Source organism: Engystomops pustulosus, chromosome 4 (genome assembly GCF_040894005.1).
Source record: "Engystomops pustulosus chromosome 4, aEngPut4.maternal, whole genome shotgun sequence".
NCBI lineage: Eukaryota > Metazoa > Chordata > Amphibia > Anura > Leptodactylidae > Engystomops > Engystomops pustulosus.
Window position 1 is genome coordinate 107,126,351 of NC_092414.1, and position 19,184 is coordinate 107,145,534.

The window sequence follows — 19,184 nt, forward strand, 5'->3', positions numbered from 1 at the left end:
CCTTGGTCCCCTTGAAAAATGCTCGAGTCTCCCATTGACTTCAATGGGGTTCGTTATTCGAGACGAGCACTCGAGCATCGGGAAAAGTTTGTCTCGAATAACGAGTACCCGAGCATTTTAGTGCTCGCTCATCTCTAGTTAAAACCACTGAATTCATGAAGTTGATTTATTTTCATGGAAGTCTTCCATCAAGATCAAGCATGATAAACAAGGGGTACTTACTGATAGATCCAGGCACCATGACTGTGGTAATCTTCTTATATTTTTTTATAGAGGGTCTATGGGTGTGTTATCAGAAGCCCTCCATGCTGTAGCTGCACATGCTGTTACACTCTGAAGGAGCACTTCCCCAGGGGGGTGCAGGGGAGAGGGTGTTACGTCACCAGCTGTCTGCTCTAAACAGGGGTGTGTGTGTGGGGGGGGGGGGGGGGGTCAAGAGGGTGAATATTGAGTGGCTGGAAATATGAATATTTCAAAAGAGGTGCACGGTGATGTCGCCTGGAGGCTCATTTACATATCTCTTTTTTTTAATTGGTTACTTGGAAATTTGGACATTACAGAAATAAAAATGGTGCTATCCCCTACTAAAACTAACTAAAATGTCAATGTGGACAGTTACTATCAGTAAAGAAGAAGAAATACACATTTTAATAGGTTTTGAAAGCCCTGTCATACTTCAAGTAGCCACTAGGTTATACTGCAGGATCAGTTATAAGGAAATAAAGTAACTGAATAACTAAATATACAGCAAACAGAATAACCTTATGTAAATGTCGATTTCGACAACACTCCAGTATAATCCTATAATGTATATAACTTAGTATATGGAAGCAAAAAAAAAAAAATGGATTCGTTATAAAACCGTGTGACATAAAAAGCTAACATTACAACCCTTCAATGTTTATTTCAACTACAACTAACAAAAATGGTTACATTTTTTAACACCTTAAAGGAAACCTACCGTTAGGAATCTATCGGAGTAGATCTTATGGTAGATACCTCCCACCTGCTTCTGCCCTAATCCGTAATTTAATAATCCTGGAACCTAACCTAATTTGTTAAAAAAACTTTATTTTAGTAATATGTAAATAAACTGCAGAGGCTACTGGGGTGTGTAATAGCCTGGCCGGGCACTGGGAGCTAAGGCTTCTCCATGCCCCAGTAGCCTCTGCAGTTAATTTACATATTACTAAAAAATGTTTTTAAAATTAATTAAATTACAGATTAGAGCAGAGGCAGGCAGGATGAATCTATCATCAAATCTATTTCTGATGGTAGATTCCTCATGCTAGGTTTCCTTTAAGCAGTTTATAGTTTTCACTCCATGCACTTTTACATGCACCATTTTCTTACAGGTTATCTTACACCTATATTTCTTTGGTAAATGAACCCATAGAGATATTTCTATATTCTAACACCTGTCATTATTTCTTACTACCATGCAGAGAAATATACAGAGCTGTTTAAGAGGTCATTATTTGCAGTAGCAGCATTAGTTTTCATTGATATCATTACGTTAATGTAAATCTTTTTTGAATACCGTATATGCCGGCGTATAAGACGACTGGGCGTATAAGACGACCCCCAACTTCTGCCCTAAAAATATAGAATTTGGTATATACTCACTGTATAAGACTACCCCTCTCCCAAATGAAAAAAAGTCTGCTTAAAACTTTGCAAAACAAACAAGAGAGCAAGTGCCTGGTGATCATAACTGTAAGCTGCGATATTAACCCCTTAAGGACGGAGGGTTTTCCGGCTCATTTCTCGCTCTCCAACTTCAAAAATCCATAACTTTTTCATTTTTCCGTGTACAGACCTGTGTGAGGGCTTATTTTGTGCGTAACAAATTTTACTTTCCCGTAATGTTATTTATTTTAACATGCCGTGTACTGCGAAGCTGAAAAAAAATTCCAAATGTGGAAAAATTGAAAAAAAACCGCACGTGCGTCACGTTCTTGTGGGCTCAGTTTTTACGACTTTCACTCTTCGCTCCAAATAACACGCCTACTTTATTCTTTGGTTCGGTGCGATCGCGGTGATACCAAATTTATATAGGTTTTATTGTGTTTTAATACATTTTCAAAAATTAAACGAATGTGTACAAAAAAGAAAAAAATTTTTTTGCCATCTTCTGACGCTAATAACTTTTTCATACTTTGGCGCACGGAAATGTGTGAGGGGTCATTTTTTGCGAAATGAGGCGACGTTTTCATTGCTACCATTTTGAGGTCTGTGCGACATTTTGATCATTTTTTATTTCATTTTTTATGTTATGTAAAAAGGTGTAAAAGTCGCATTTCGGACATTTGGGCGCCATTTCCCGCCTCGGAGGTCACCGCCGGCCGTAACCGTTTTTATATTTTGATAGATCGGGCATTTTGGGACGCGGCGATACCTAATATGTCTGTGATTTTTACTGTTTGTTATGTTTTATATCCGTTCTAGGGAAAGGGGGGTGATTTGAACTTTTAATATTTTATTAATTTTTTTTATTTTTTAAACTTTTTTTTTTCTTTTTTTTTTCACTATTTTTTAGACCATCTAGGGTACAATAACCCTAGATGATCAGATCGCTCCTACCATATACTGCAATACTACAGTATTGCAATATATGGCGTTTTTGCAGGTCTTACATTACAATGAGCCACTGGCTCATTGTAACGAACCTGCATAAACCATGTAGCCTCGTGTCAAGAGAAGACCCGAGGCTACCATGGTAACCGATCGCCGCCCCCCGATGACGTTCGGGGGCGTGGCGATCGAAAAAAAGATGGCGGCGCCCGCGCGCCGCCGTCTTTTAAACGCCGCCCGCGACTTTGCGGGCGGCGTTTAGAGGGTTAATAGCCGCGATCGGTGCAAGCACCGACCGCGGTTATTAGCGGTGGGGGTTTTGTGCAAAATGCAAAAACCCCCACCTCTGTATGAAGAGGACTCAGCCCGTGAGCCCTCTTCATACTTCCCTTATACCTCTGCGCCGTAGAGCTACGGCGCAGAGCGTTAAGGGGTTAATGAAGATCCGACATGCTTCTGTAAGTGCCGCCTGTGACCCCCAGCTCTGTGACGCCGACCGCTGTGACAGGGCGGCTGCATTAGCATAAAGCGCGCCGCCCTGTCAGCGCGTACTAAGCCTCTTCTAATGACTGTGAGAGGCGGACTGCCGCGCATGCGCGGCGGTCCCAGGAAGCGGCTCTCTACGCGCTGACGGGGAAAAAAAACACCTCACACAGTGCGGCCCCCGTATATCCGGCGTATAAGACGACCCCCCACTGTAGCCATTATTTTAAGGGGTTAAAAAGTAGTCTTATACGCCAGTATATACAGTACATTTTTTTTTAGAAGTGGCAACATAGCAAACTAACATTTCATTTTCACATACTTCCCTCAATAGTGTTCAGCCGATGGGGTAATTTTATTTGTATATTTTAATAACATGGGCATGTTTTTTATATTTTAATAAAAGAACTTCTACTTACCTAGGCCCTTACTTTCAGTCTATTGTAGTGCATCTTGCCACCACCAGCCTCTGTTGGTATACAACACAATATCTGCCAATATATACCAATAGAGACTGGCGGTGGTCACGGAAACTGCGCTGGATCGGAGGCAAGAACTGAGAAATATTTTCACACCACTTCAGGGCATTAAAAAAAACCCACTAACAAGTAGAGGAGTTTGTATTTCTAAAATCTGAAATTGGGGTTAAATGCAGATGAGGATGGTTGCATAAAGTCTTAGGACTGAATAATTGATATATGAAAGGCAGAGTAAAGTGAATAATAAGCTTCATGCAAACAGGCCAACCCAGGCAAAGCACATGCTGGGTAGAAATGTGAAAGGTAAGCGCTCCTTACCCCACCCGCCCCCTTACCCCACCCATTTCCATAGGGAGCCAGGAGGCTGCACCACAATACGAGCAGGAATAGGACCTGTCCTATTTTAGTGGAGCGGCTGCTCAGTTCAGCCACGGTGTGGAGAGACACTGTGTGCTCAACACACTTTTCCCCATAGACCTCCATGGGAGTTGTGAGCTGGCTGCACTTTGTGCCTCTGTACACGGTCTTGTGCATAAGGCCTAAGGGAGGCAAGTTCTTGCCCCCTCCCCTAGAGGTTTAGAGATTTGGTGTATCAAATGTACGCTGCACAGCTTATATATTCTTTTCACAGCCTTCATGTCTGAAAATAAATTAATGGAACATCAGGGGTTTTCAGTGCTCTTTACAACCCTTGATAAAATCCTTGAAGGACTTGGTTTCCAAAATGGGAGTTCACACTGTTCTTTTATCTCTATGAAGCATAATGGGAGATTTCTTAAAACTAGTACAAATAGATTAAACAATCCAAGATAAAATCATAGTTTTTGTATTTTCCATTTATTAAAATATACATAGCGGTGTAGCTAAGAAACCTCCAGCAAAGCTTGGGTATAAAAGACCCCTTCTTACGTGTAGCACAAATACTCATGGAAGAAAGACCCAATACCCAAAAAATACAATTGATAAATTGCTGCTTTCATTTTCCAACAGGAAATAGAAAAATATGGGGATAGTATGTTACATTTACAAAAATATAAAGAATATGCTCAGACTTACCCACTATGTTTCATGTGTGGTGGTTTGTCCATCCTTACAGCCAGCTTGATCTTCAGTTCTGTATCTTGGCTGTTTTTGGGAACATTCATTTTATGAAGTTCTGGCATCTTTGAACTATTAGGGGTTGGTGTCAGTATTACCTGGGGAAGTAAATAGTAGAACATCCATTAAATAACTGCACAACACATTTACATAATTTCTAAAATAGAAGAGGGGGTCAATTTTGTAATCATATGACCCCCACTCATTTCATATATTTTAGTAGGTTATTGGATAGCCTGATCAGAATATAGCTGCAAGATGCTTACACAAATTATAAGCAAAAAATATTTTTTTAAAGCAATGTACAAATATTCAGTAGTAGAAGTTCTCAAAAATAAAGAGCTACACAAAAGCAGCGAGAAAACAATGGGATTATTTGAGCAAACCCTCGATTCATCACCTCAAGTTTTGTGAAAATGAGCAAAGGAGAGTCATATTTGTCAAGTTTAGAGGCTGTAGGAATGTCACTTTAGACATCAATTTCTTTGGTTTATTTTATAGGTAAATGGACAAGATTACAATAGGGATAAAATAGGGATTTCTCAAAAGGATATTTCAAACAATATCTGATAGTAGTTTAATGGGGTAAAATCCTGAAGACAGGCTCCCTTTAAGCACCTAGGTAGACTACATGCTTCTTTTACAAGGAAACAATTCTTTAATCTACATGAAAGAACTTATACATGCATGCAAATCAACTGGACTTCCAACTTCTTTGAGCTGTGCATGCACTTAGCTAGAAACTGCAAGCAAACAAAAGAGCATTCAAGAAACATAAATGGATTTTTAAAATTACAAACGCATGAAACGCATACTTTACGATTGAACTCATACTAGCCAAACCTAAGATACATCCTATTATAATGGGTTTGGCTTTATATGACGACATTGAATAAAAACTGCCCCGATGTACTGCACCTGCAATTCCTGAGAACAGGACACTAGCTGCCTCTAATAGGATATAAAATGCGCTTTTCCTGCCCTCTTTTATGAGAAATCCCACATCTCTCTCCAAATGAATGTGAAAACAAGCAGAGAAGAGTCAGTTAAAAAAGGCAGGAACCGGCAGCTCCATTTTGGAGACAGGCAACAGCACTTCTCTCCGCACAGCATTGTTGCCTGCTTCTACTAATATTTCCGACAAAGGGACATTATTAATCAATTTTAAAAAGCCCTCCCAAAAAAATGTAACATTCACATGATGTCTGAGGGAGTCCAGGCTCATCACACAACAGGTACCTCACACCTCATTCACTTAAATGAGTGTCTCTGTGCACCTTCTGAAATAATTCAAAGAAGGGTTACTGTATAGATTTTTTAAGTATATTTTATGTATTTTTTTTTAAACTGGTTTAGAAAGGTGAGGTGAGGTGACATTTTTGTACAACATTGAGTTGAGAGAAAAAAACAGAGATGTCAATCAAGTTTATCCAAGATAGCATAAGTATTTCATTGACCAAATATACTCTAGTATAAGCAGACTTTTTTCAGCACAATTTTTGTGCTAAAAATTCCCCACACGGCTTACACTCGGGTATGTAAAAAAATAAACTGAGTACTCAACATTCTGACGGCCCAGGCATTCCCTCTTCTTTCTTCATGCCGGCTGCAGGTCCACGACAGCTTCGTGCACATGGCCTCTTATATCTTAAATTTCACTTTAAAAGAGTTATATGGGCTACAAATTCTGATAGCATATCCATACAATAAGTTCACATTATCACAAGGGTAAAATACCTGGGCCCTCTCATCAATCTGCAGATCTCAGGAGCCGAAAAAAAAATAGAGCATGAAGCAGAATTTTAAGCATTTTGCTTACAATTCCTTGGAGTGTTGGATCCCCACCAATCTAAATGTTACTAACAATCATTAAGATAGGTTATCAATATTTTCAGCCCCCCAAACCCTTTCATTATCTGATATAAAGCAATATCTTATTGGCAATGAAATTTAAACAGGGTTGAATGTGATCCAGAAATGTTTGGCCATAAGGAAAAAGGGGCGTAAAACAACAAGAAAACCTATACATACTACCCTTTCCTTCTGTCATTTGTGCTAATGGCCACACATCCCCTTTCACAGAATATCAATTTAAAACAAGGGTGCACAGCAGGGATGCCATTTTATTGCCTTTTTGCTGAGATTTGCGACAAAAATAATAATAATTTTTATTTATATAGCGCCATCAAATTCCATAGCACTTTACAGATTCTGGGGAACATACAAACAAAATAAGACATTAGAGTAACTACAGTCATATGAAACAATAGGAGTGATGGTCCTGTTCGCAAGACCTTACAGTCTATGAGGATGAGGGGGGTAACAAAAGAGGTATAAGAGCTTGTAAAATGGTCAAGCCATAAAAAAAAAAAAAAAATAATGAAATTAAAAATGCTACTGCTTGAACCAGCCATTAGCCCCAATCTTATATACAAAGTACATAGTCAGTGAGACTGTTATTTACCAGACAACAGACAGCCGGGAATACCCAGAGCTCATAGTATCATAGTATAAAGGCTGGAAAAAGAAGCAAGTCCATCAAGTCCAACCTTTAAGAATTAAATAAATGTTTTATCCCCATAACCCGTGATATTTTTTCTCTCCAGAAAGGCATATAGGCCTCTCTTGAACATGTACATAGAGTCTGCCATAACAACCTCCTGCGGCAGGGAGTTCCATAGTCTCACTGCTCTTACAGTAAAGAAGCTTTGTCTATGTTGATGGTAAAATCGCCTCTCCTCTAGGCGTAGAGGATGCCCCCTTGTCCTGGTCACAGGCCTACTATATCCTTTTTATACACTGGTGCCCAAAACTGTACACAATATTCCATGTGTGGTCTGACCATGGATTTGTAGAAGGGCAAAACTATGTCTTTATCATGAGAAACTATTCCTCTCTTGATACATCCCATAATTTTATTTGCTTTAGCAGCAGCCGCCTGGCTCTGGTCACTAAAATTAAGTTTACCTTCCACCAATACCCCCAAGTCCTTTTCAGCTCCAGTTTTACCAAGTAATTGACCGTTTAGAACATAATTATACTTTTTGCTTCCATGGCCCAAGTGCATAACTTTACATTTATCTACATTAAACCTCATCAACCATTTCTCTACCCACTCCTCAGGCTTCCACAAATCCCTCTGTAATGCTAAACTATCGACCTCAGTATTTATTACTTTACACAGCTTAGCATCATCTGCAAATATTGAAACTTGACTGTGTAAACCCACTACAAGGTCATTAATAAAAATATTAAAAAGAAGTGGCCCCAATACTGACCCCTGTGGCACTCCACTGGTAACGTCAACCCAATCTAAGAATGTGCCATTAATGACCACCCTCTGTTTTCTATCATTAAGCCAATTACATACCCAAATACACAGATTTTCTCCTATTCCCAGCAGTCTCATTTTATTTACCAACCTTTTATGTGGCACGGTGTCAAATGCCTTTGAAAAGTCCAGATATACAACATCCACAGCGTCCCCCAGATCCAGTCTTGAACTTACCTCCTCATAAAAACCAATCAGATTAGTCTGACAGGACCGATCTCTCATAAACCCATGCTGTCGCTGGGTTATAAGGTTGTGCACAGTGAGATACTCCAGGATAGCATCTCTAACAAACCCCTCAAATATTTTCCCCACCACAGAAGTTAGACTCATGGGTCTGTAGTCTCCAGGATCGCTATTTGATCCTTTTTTGTATATTGGTACCACATTTGCTATGCGCCAGTCCTGTGGAACATAACCAGTCCTCAGTGAATCTTCAAATATTAAAAATAACTGTCTTTCTATCACCGTACATAGTTCATGCAGAACCCGGGGGTGTATGTCATCTGGCCACGGAGATTTATCTATCTAGTGGTTGCGAGGCGGCGCTGTACCTCTTTCTGGGTTAAACTGTTGACATTCCAAAAAGAATTTACATTATTCCTCATTGTGTCTTCCATCAGGGGATTTTCCTGGGTAAAGACAGTTGAGAAGGCGACATTCAGTAGATTGGCCCTTTCCTCATCTCCTTCCACCATGTCCCCCATGTTATTTCTAAGGGGACCCACACTCTCTGTTTTTAGTTTCTTATCATTTATATACTTGAAAAATAATTTGGGATTATTTTTGCTCTCCCTGGCAATATTTCTCTCAGTCTCTATTTTTGTGGCCTTTATCTGCTTTTTACAGGATTTATTCTTCTCTCTATAATCCTGTAATGCCTCATCGCTACCTTCACGTTTTAGTACCTTAAACACCTTATCTTTCTCGCTTATTGCTTTCCTTACAAGACTAGTTAGCCACATAGGCTTTTTCTTGTTCCTCTTATGCTTTTTCCCATAAGGCATGTGTTTCTCACAGGACTTTTTCAGAATATATGAGAAAAAGTCCCATTTTTTGGGGGGGGGGCTTCTGTCTTTGCGAACATTATCCCAGTTTATGCCTTTAAGGTCTTCCCTTAGTTGCTTAAAATTTGCCCTCCTGAAGTTTAGAGTGTTGGTTGCCCCTTCCTGAACGCTCTTAGTAAAGCATAATACAAAATCAATGATATTATGATCACTATTCCCCAGGTTTCCCCCAACCTGTAGTTTTGATACCCTATCACAGTGATGGGCAACCTTTTGAGCTTGGTGTGTCAAAATTCGCCAAAAAAAACGAGCATAACTCGGGTGGTGTGTCACCTTGACAAAAAAACATATTTTTGTGATATTTATAGTTTAAATAACAAATATGTATACTATTTAACTTCTAGGGTACTTTAACTGTGGATTGTCTGATTGATCCTACCATGTACTGCCATACAATCAGACAGGTGTGAAATTGCTTAGTAACCTGCAAACTTTCAGTCATGAAAGTTCACAGGTTATAGCGAGGGCACAGGCACCGCTGTCCACATTTCCTTCATGCCCTCTTGGCATGGAGAAGGTGTGCGGAGCAAAATAATCGCAATGTCTGGTGATTTGCAAGGCGTTGCGATTATTTCAGGGCTTGTACGTCACAAAACTGACACACAAGCCCTGATGACTGTCTTCTATCATACAGTGCACTGACCTTACTCACTGTATGATGGGAGTGGTTGTCCTCCCTCATCCCTGCTCTGGAGCTGGTCAGTGTAGAGGTGGCAGCTGCTGGGACATCACACAAGGCAGCAGCAATGTGGCCTCTGACTGTGTTGCCATCCTACCCCCACCACAACTATCAGGAGCTGCAGAGGAGCCTCCTGGGTGTATGGCCGGGTCACCTCTCCTGCTGTGCCCTGTGCTGATACCTGTGCTGACTGGAGACACTAGGCTTAGCTCAAACATGGGGAGTGGCCGGCCTGGGGGAGGAGGAGGAGGGGGGAGTGCTGGAAGCTCAGTGCAATCTCTCAGCCTCCCGGCTACTGCACCTGATCATGTAGGATGAAACTTAACTCTCAGGCAGCCGCGTGTCAGTGAAAATGGCTACGTGTGTCAGCACTGACACGCGTGTCATAGGTTAGCCATCACTGCCCTATCAGGTCTGTTGGTTAGGATAAGGTCCAGCAGTGCCCCCGCTCTTGTTGGCTCCAGGACTAGCTGCGACAGGTAATTGTCTTTTGTTGTTGACAAGAACCTGCTACCTTTGAAGGACCTGCAGGTTTCTGCCCCCCAGTCAATATCTGGGTAATTGAAGTCCCCCATGATAAGTACTTCACCATGCTTTGAAGCAGCATCCATCTCACTTATCAGCATTTCCTCTGCTGCCTCCATTATATTTGGAGCCGTATAACAAACCCCTAGTAATATTTTATTATTCTTTTTCCCTCCCCTTATCTCCACCCATAGGGACTTACGTCACTTATGTCATCTCGCAAGACAGGCTTGAGGCAAGAATTCACATATAAACAAACCCCTCCCCCTTATTTATTTATACGATCCTTTCTAAAAAGACTTTAACCATCTATAGCAGTGATGGCAAACCTTTTAACTGCCGAGTGCCCAAACTGCGACCGAAACCCAAATATCTTTTGCAAAGTGCCGATTCGACAATTTAAACAGTAACTTATGACTCCCTGCTCTGTTACATGTTTAAATTGTATATGCACCTGAGGACACCAATACAGTAGAAATAAGGAGAAGAAGTTTTGGATTATCACTGTAGCCTTCTAGGGTTCTGGGCTGCCTGGGACTGCAGGAGGCCTTGAGTCCTGTCTGGCGAACTCTGAGCTGGGGTGATGGCACAGGTGCCCACAGAAAGGGCTCAGAGTGCCACCTCTGGCACCCGTGCCATAGGTTCGCCATCACTGATCTATAGTAACAGCCCAGTCATAGCTACTGTCCAGCCATGTCTCGCTGATACCCACTATATCATATTTCCGGTCTCTAGTTTAAATACTCCTCCAACCTTCTAGCCATTTTTTCCCCCAAAACAGCTGCACCCTCCCCATTGAGGTGCAGCCCATCCCTACTGTAGAGCCTGTAGCCGACAGAAAAGTCAGCCCAGTTCTCCATGAACCCAAAACCCTCCTTCCTACACCAACTTTTGAGCCACTTATTTACCTCCCTGATCTCCCGCTGCCTTTCTGGTGTGGTACGTTGTACAGGTAGTATTTTGGAGAAAACTACCTTTGAGGTCCTTGCCCTGAGCTTATGGCCTAAATCCCTGAAATAATTTTTAAGGACTTTCCACCTACCTCTTACTTTGTCATTAGTGCCAATGTGGACCATGACCGCTGGTTCCTCACCAGCCCCTCCCAGTAATCTGTCAACCTGATCCGCAACATGCCGAACCCGAGCACCCGGCAAACAACACACTGTTCGGTATGCACGGTCTTTGCGACAGATTGCCCTGTGTGGTCCCCTAATAATCGAATCTCCCACTACCAGCACCTGTCTGATCTTGCCTGTGCTCCCATTACACTTCTTACTGGAGCAGACAGTCCCCTGGTTACTAGAGGCCATGTCTTCCTGCAGCATTGCTACCCCAGAGTCGATATCCCCCTCATCCGCCAGCCTGGCAAACTTATTGGGGTGCACTAGTTCAGGACAAGACTCCCTACAACTCTTCCCTCTACCCTGCCTTCTACATGTTACCCAACTAGCTGCCCCCTCACTCTGCACCTCCATACTTCCCTGAGCTCCTTGTGTGTCCTTTTATATATCCTTTGATAAATCGATGATTTCACTCCTTTCCCAACTATGTTCCAAATTCTTCAGTACACTTCCACACAAACGGTATTTGGATGGGAATAGATCACTATTCAGACAGTTTTAAGCTGCATTTTCTTGCATCCTGTAGCCAAATAGTGTACAGCTACTATAGAAGAGATTAAGCAGCAGATAGGGTAGTATGTTCAAATATATGGAGTTTATTTTATTAAAACATACTCACAAAATAGAATAAAAACATGCGCATATAAAATCCACCTTGTGGACGCCAGACTCGCTAGTTCGCCCTAGGGCGAGTCTGGCGTCCACATGGTGGATTTTATATGCGCATGTTTTTATTCTATTTTGTGAGTATGTTTTAATAAAATAAACTCCATATATTTGAACATACTACCCTATCTGCTGCTTAATCTCTTCTATAGTAGCTGTACACTATTTGGCTACAGGATGCAAGAAAACGCAGCTTAAAACTGTCTGAATAGTGATCTATTCCCATCCAAATACCGTTTGTGTGGAAGTGTACTGAAGAATTTGGAACATAGTTGGGAAAGGAGTGAAATCATCGATTTATCAAAGGATATATAAAAGGACACACAAGGAGCTCCGGTCAGACTGTTTTATTTTTACTAATTGCTAGATGTGGGATCCATCTGTGACTGTTTGGCAGCTCCGATGGGGGATAGTGTGCATCACAAAAACACTTTTTCTTCCATACTTCCCTCCCCACACCCAACTTCCCCAGAGAGTTTGTGCTCCAGGAGCAGCAAACTTCGCTCCATATTGTCAATTGCCCGCAGCCTTGAAACTTGCTCATTTAGATCCCGAATCTGGGCTTCCAGATGAGCAATTTTCACACATCCCACACAGCAGTATTCCCCCTCGAACGGCTGTTCAAGGAAAGCATACATGACACAGGATGTACACTGTGTAGCAATGCCACTTATGGAGTCCATTGTTCTAATGGGGATTACAATAGAAATATGCACAGAAAGAAGAATTTACAGTCAAAGTAACACAAAATACAGCTGTTACCTGCTAAAGCCCCTCAAACTTAAGTCCCTTAAACGTAAGTCACACTTAGGACTCTGCACACATTTCGGATCAATGCACACTCGCCACCAAACTCACACACTCGCTTTTCGGACGCTTTTTTTAAAGGTTATGTGCCACAAAAATCTGCTGAGTTCACTGCAACAAGATCTGGCTGCAAACCCAGTTAGTTAATTAAGAGTTATAGTTGCATGCAGTAAGCGAGTGTGATAGGCCTACCTAAATAAATGAGCTTTAAGAGAATATTTGAAGCATTGGGGTTGGGTAATAGTCTGATAGACTGGGGTAGGGCATTCCAGAGAATTGGTGCAGCTCTGGAGAAGTCCTGGAGACATGCGTGGAAAGTTCAAATTAAGGAAGACAATAATCTAAGATCACTAGCAGATCAAAGAGCATGGGTTGGACAATAGACTGATATGAGAAAGGAAAGGTAGTGGGTGCAGCATTATGAAGAGTTTTACAGAAGAAGATTATTAACTTAAACTGTATTCGGAAGGAGACTGGCAACCAGTGCAGTGACTGGCACAGATTGGAGAGTGTTTGCTTTAGTAATATATATGGGGATATATATGGGAATATTATATATATATATTAGATTATTATATATATATTTTAGAGTTGAGCAGAAAGTTTAGTGGATGGAAGACCAACTAGTAAGGAGTTACAGTAGTCTAGACAAGAGTGAATCAGAGTAACAATTCGTGTTTTAGAGGTTTAGATTGTAAGAAATGGTCGGATTCTAGAAATATTTTTAAGGTGCATCTAGCAAGAGCGTGCAACAGAATATATGGTGCAAAGGAGAGGTCAGAGTCCAGCACAACCCCAAGACAGCGTGCTTGCTGCCTCAGGGTTTTAAGGACATCACAGACAGAAATAGAGAGATCAGGGTTAGGTCGGTTAGTAGACTGTGGAAAGACAAGAAGTTCAGTTCTGGAAAGATTATGTTTCAAGAAGAGAGAGGCCATGATTTTAGAGACAGTCACTGGTGTTCTGCAGTAAGGCAGGGGTGATGGTACATGCAGAAGTATATAGCTGGGTATCATTAGCATAAATATGATACTGAAAACCAAATCTGCTGATGGTTTGTCCAATGAGGGAGAAGAGGACCTAGGACTGAGCCCTGAGGAACCCCAACAGTGAGAGGAAGAGAAGAATAGAAAGATCCAGAAAAGGAGACGCTGAAGGCGAGGTCAGAGAGATGGGAGGAAAATCAAGAGTTTGCAGAGTTTGTCCTTCAGGGCAATGGAGCGAAGCATTCTGAGGAGGAGCTGGTGGTGCACAGTATCAAATGCTGCTGAGAGATCTAGTAGAGCGAGGAGAGAATTGTTCCATTTGGATTTAGCATGTGTGCAATAACACAGTGCTTCAGGATCATCTTCTAGCAGGGCAGGGGGGAAACTAGACCTGGGGGTGGGGGCTTGCTTTGTGAGACCTGGGGGAGTTTACTGCGGGAAAAGGGGGGCTAAGTGACAAGAGAGGCAAGCAGTGTCGGACTGGGCCGCCGGGGTACCGTTTAAATCACTGGTGGGCCATGACACCTGTTCACTCTGCTCGGGTTGTGCAGCTTCATCCTGAAGATCACACAGACACATTCTCCTGTACTTGTTCACTGAAGCTGCTGGAGTTTCCTCCCCTGCTCCTCCCCCTCCCCTCCCAGGCTCCTGGAGATCAGGAAATGATAAAAAAGTTTTTGGAGGAGGAGGAGGTGAGCAGTGAATCTGTAATGTCCCTGTAATGACTGTGCTTGCAGCAGCTGCTGTTTTGATGCTCTCCCCTTCTGCTGCTGTCCTGTAAGTATATTTTTGTAAAACTTATACAGTGTGATGTACTGTATGTATTCATGTCTACCTTGTGTATACTTTAAGTGTATTGGGTGCTGAACTATGTACATACCTCCCAACTTTTGGACGAGAGAAAGGGACAAAAGCCCCTCCCACATTTTCTAAACCACGCCAATTGTCCCACCCACAAGCATAGTATAATATCAACCTTGACGGTCCCCACATAGTACAATGCCCCTTACTTTGGCCACTCCCCCCCATGGACCCGTTTAATACCCCCTAATGCAAATCTACAACATATAAAACCCATCTTTAATATTATACTCCCTTTACATTTGGTTTTCCACTTTTATTTATTTCCCCAAACTTACACATAATATTATCTGTACTCCTACCCCCACCCCTCCTGTCCTCTATCCTCCTCATGGTGTGGCCTCCCGTCCTCCATCCTCCTCATGGTGTGGCCTCCCTGAATAACTCATGGAGGGGGCAGCAGGGGCTGGTCCCGCCTCCTCCCGGCCCCCATGCCTCGGCTGCTCTGCAGCTCTAAACTACGGGGTCTGGAGGAGGCGGGACAAAGTGGGAAAAGTGGGCGGGGCCCGGGACATTCTCTCTGCTGTCCTGAAAGCAGGACGGTTGGGAGGTATGTATGTATACTATGCATGTTAATGTGAATATAGGGTATGCTGCATGTGTTCATGTATTCATGTTTATACAGTGTATACTGTAAGTGTAATGTGTGCTGTCCTTAATGTAGATTTGAGTGGGTGCTATCCTCGACTCTCACCAGTCAGAGTTCAGTAGATAATCAGAAAAAGGAAACGGCAGTACTCCAATTCAGTGAAAAAACAAGAATTAAAAAACAAAAAACAAACTTAGTGTTTATTCCACCTCCAGCAACGTTTCGTCTGTATTCCCAGCCTTTGTCAAGCCATTTGTGTCAAGGTATATACAGATATAAATAGTCGCAGTGTAGTGACATCATACAAAAGTTAAACACAAATTAAAATAAAATAAATGCAATATATACAATTCCATGTATCATGGGATGTGATTTCTCCAGCTTTCTCCAGATAAGGCATCAACATTTCATTTATTGACAGACATATATACATGTGATCAAGTGATTCTCTGTACATACAATTATATTATACTCTAGATTAGTGTACTATTCACCTGTGTCGGACCCTCCTCCTGGCTAAAATCAAAACAAGTGTGGGCATGTCACGCGTGCGCATAGCTCACTCAGGCAGCAGCTCGCGCCATCTTGGAACAGGGATGTCATTCAATGACATATAACAAAGAACCAATCAGTTCCAAGATGGCGTGGGCTGCTGCCCAAGTGAGCTATGCGCATGCGTGACAATATATACCATATATATATGGTATGCTCCATGTATTCATGTTTATATAGTGTGTACTGTAAACATTTGTATGAAGGTGTACTTATGAGTCTAAATAGACTATGATATGTATATACATCAGCTATATGTAGGTAGAGTGTCAGTGGTGTAACAATCAGGCCTCGGGATAGAAGGGGCCCACAGCCTGCAGGTCCATGATGGGAAGATAACAGGGGAGGCCGCTGCTGGACATGTCATTAGTGAGTGGAGGCCGCTGCTGGACATGTCATTAGTGAGTGGAGGCCGTTGCTGGACATGTCATTAGTGAGTGGAGGCCGCTGCTGGACATGTCATTAGTGAGTGGAGGCCGCTGCTGGACATGTCATTAGTGAGTGGAGGCCGCTACTGGACATGTCATTAGTGAGTGGAGGCCGCTGCTGGACATGTCATTAGTGAGTGGAGGCCGCTGCTGGACATGTCATTAGTGAGTGGAGGCCAATGCTGTACATGTTATTAGTTTCTGTCAGAATTTTTTCAGTGTGTTTTTTTTTTGTTTTTTTTTACACACATTCATGATCAACAAGTTTGCACATTTTTAGGACTGCATGGCCTTTTGCTCACTTTTTATAGAATTTTCTATATTTTTCAAAATGCCAAAAAAGTAGCATTTTCGACCATGGGTGCTATTTTCCTTTACGGAGTTAAACGGCAGTTATTATATTTTAATAGATCAGACATTTTGGGATGCGGCGATACCTAACATGTTTATGATTTTTTTTACTTATGATTTTGATTACTTTTTATTTATATCAGTTCTAGGCACTGAGACCCCCACTGATCAGCAAGTCAGGCCCTATCCCGTGGATAGGGCCTAACTTTAGTTCGTGGGAAAACCCCTTTAGTTAACTTTTTCAAAGCATTTCAAAACACAATGCATTGTGTGATCGCCGCCTTAAATTGTACATGCAATATTTCCTTGCAGCAGTAGGTGGGTTCCCAGAATCAATTTAACTGGTGCGCCCTAGGTCCCCCAGTCCGACGCTGGGGGCAAGACCTGGTGGGGGCAGTCATCTAGCAGTTATAATCTTGTACATAAGGGGCCGTATTATAGTAGTTATATTCTTGTACATAGGGGCGGTATTATAGTAGTTATATTCTTGTACATAGAGGTCAGTATAATTGTAATCAAATTCTTGTTCATAGGCGCAGTATTATAGCAGTTACAGGTAGTCCCTGGTTCTGTAGGTTTGTTCTTAAGTTCAATTTGTATGCAAGTCAAAACTACCGTATATATTCGTGTATAAGCCGAGTTTTTCAGCACAAAAAATGTGCTGAAAAACGTCCCCTCGGCTTATACACAAGTCAATGCACGAGTAAAAAAATACTTAAAAAAATAATAAACTTATATACTCACCCTCCGGTGGCCCCGATGTGCAGCACTGCTCCGCCGATGTCCGCGCGGCTCATCTTCTGGCTTCCGCGCCCGTCTTCTTTCTTCTGCTGGGCGCCGCCATGTTTTTCGGTGAACTTTGGCGGCGCCCAGCAGAAGAAAGAAGACGGGCGCGGAAGCCAGAAGACGAGCCACGCGGACATCGGGGGAGCAGCGCTGCACATTCGGGCTACCGGAGGGTGAGTATATAAGTCTATTTTTTTAATGCTGGGCAGGCTGTATACTACTGGGGGCAGGCTGTATACTACTGGGGGCAGGCTGTATACTACTGGGGGCAGGCTATACACTACAGGGGGCAGGCTATACACTACAGGGGGATGGCTATACACTACAGGGGGATGGCTGGCTACATACTGGGGGGGTCTGTGACCAATGCATTTCCAGCCCTCGGCTTATACTCGACTAAATAGGTTTTCCCAGTTTTTGGTGGTAAAATTAGGGGTCTCGGCTTATACTCAGGTCGGCTTATACTCGAGTATATACAGTATATATTTTCTAATTATAGCTCCAGCCAAATTTTTTTTGGTCTCTGACAATTGGATTTTAGAAATGTTGGATTGTCATGGGAAACGGGATTAACAACAAAGCATAATTGCAGACACCTTTGATAACTGTTACAGCTGTTTATTTTAGTCTAAGGCTGAAGTACAGTAAATTACCAACACCCAGAAGGCCGTTTGTAACTAGGGGTCGTCTGTAAATCGAGTGTTCTTAAGTAGGGTACCTCCTGTGTATTCTTATACATAGGAGCCATATTAAGTAGTTATATTCTTGTACATAGGGGGCTGTATTATAGTAGTTATATTCTTATGCATAGGGGTCAGTATGTACCTGCTGCATGGGTTCAGACAATTTCTAACATTATTATGGTCTGTACTGTATAGTAGTCTGCTCTCAGGTCTGTGTTACTTATTCTACAAATGCAGTATTATGCAGTAGTGGTTTCTGGGGGTAATTTGCGCTGTACTGTGGCTTTTGGAGCATCTAGGGTTTTTGTTTGTAATGCAGCCCCCTGAAGGGTAGCGGTATGATAATCTGGCCTGATCTGCTGTTACATTGTTTTACATAACAGATATTGTAGCTGGAGATGTGGTCATACCACTTGTAAATAAAAACCCTTGTGAGTCCAAATACGAGAGAGACAGAGTTGCCTAAACCCATTAGGACTCACATCTTTATATATATTTATACATTTGAATACTGGTCTATTTGGTGACATATCTGGATTACCAAAAGTTAAACATACTCTGCCAAGTTCTTTATCTTCCAGGGCCAAAACGCCTGTACTTTCGGTAAAGAGCTTAACCTTAACAACTGGTCGAGGATGAGTGGTTGTAAAATCCCCTTGAGTTCCCCATCTATAAAACAAAAAAATATGTCAAAGTTTGCAGACATTTATCTATGCAAAGTAAAAGTTGTAAATCCTAGTGCATTGTTAATAATCCCTCCAATTATAAAATCATTGTAGAACGGTGAAGCAATATAATTATATAATGAAAATGTGTGCTTACCACAGCAGATGTTGCCTTTTTTAAGTGCATAGTACACCAGTATTGATTAAAAGTAGTTGGTTTGATTTGTATCTAATGTATTTATGACATATCCATTGGTTGCGGCCAGAAATACCTGATAAATGCAAGTCGCACCTCAGGAAATCGCCCTTATGGTGGAAAACTAGGTTTATTGATCTCCACCTCACTCACTTGCTTGAATGATAGTGACCATAAGTGTGCAACCGTTGTGCTAGGCCTGCTGCTCCATCAATTATAGAGAAGGGCACGCCCAATCAGTTGGGCCCCGACCAATC

General features: G+C 42.0%; 1 protein-coding gene across 12 annotated transcripts in view; it reads right to left on the bottom strand.

Moving 5' to 3' along the window:
* The window catches only part of CADPS2 (calcium dependent secretion activator 2), a 295,527-nt gene that overhangs the window by 223,905 nt on the left and 52,438 nt on the right, over positions 1–19,184 (bottom strand). For all 12 annotated transcript variants that reach the window (XM_072147011.1, XM_072147001.1, XM_072147004.1 and 9 more), the window contains exons 7-8: positions 18,624–18,735; positions 4,593–4,732 (exon numbers count right to left, since the gene is read on the bottom strand). In XM_072147011.1, the coding sequence (XP_072003112.1) occupies positions 4,593–4,732; positions 18,624–18,735 (252 nt within the window). The remainder of the gene's footprint in view (positions 1–4,592; positions 4,733–18,623; positions 18,736–19,184) is intronic.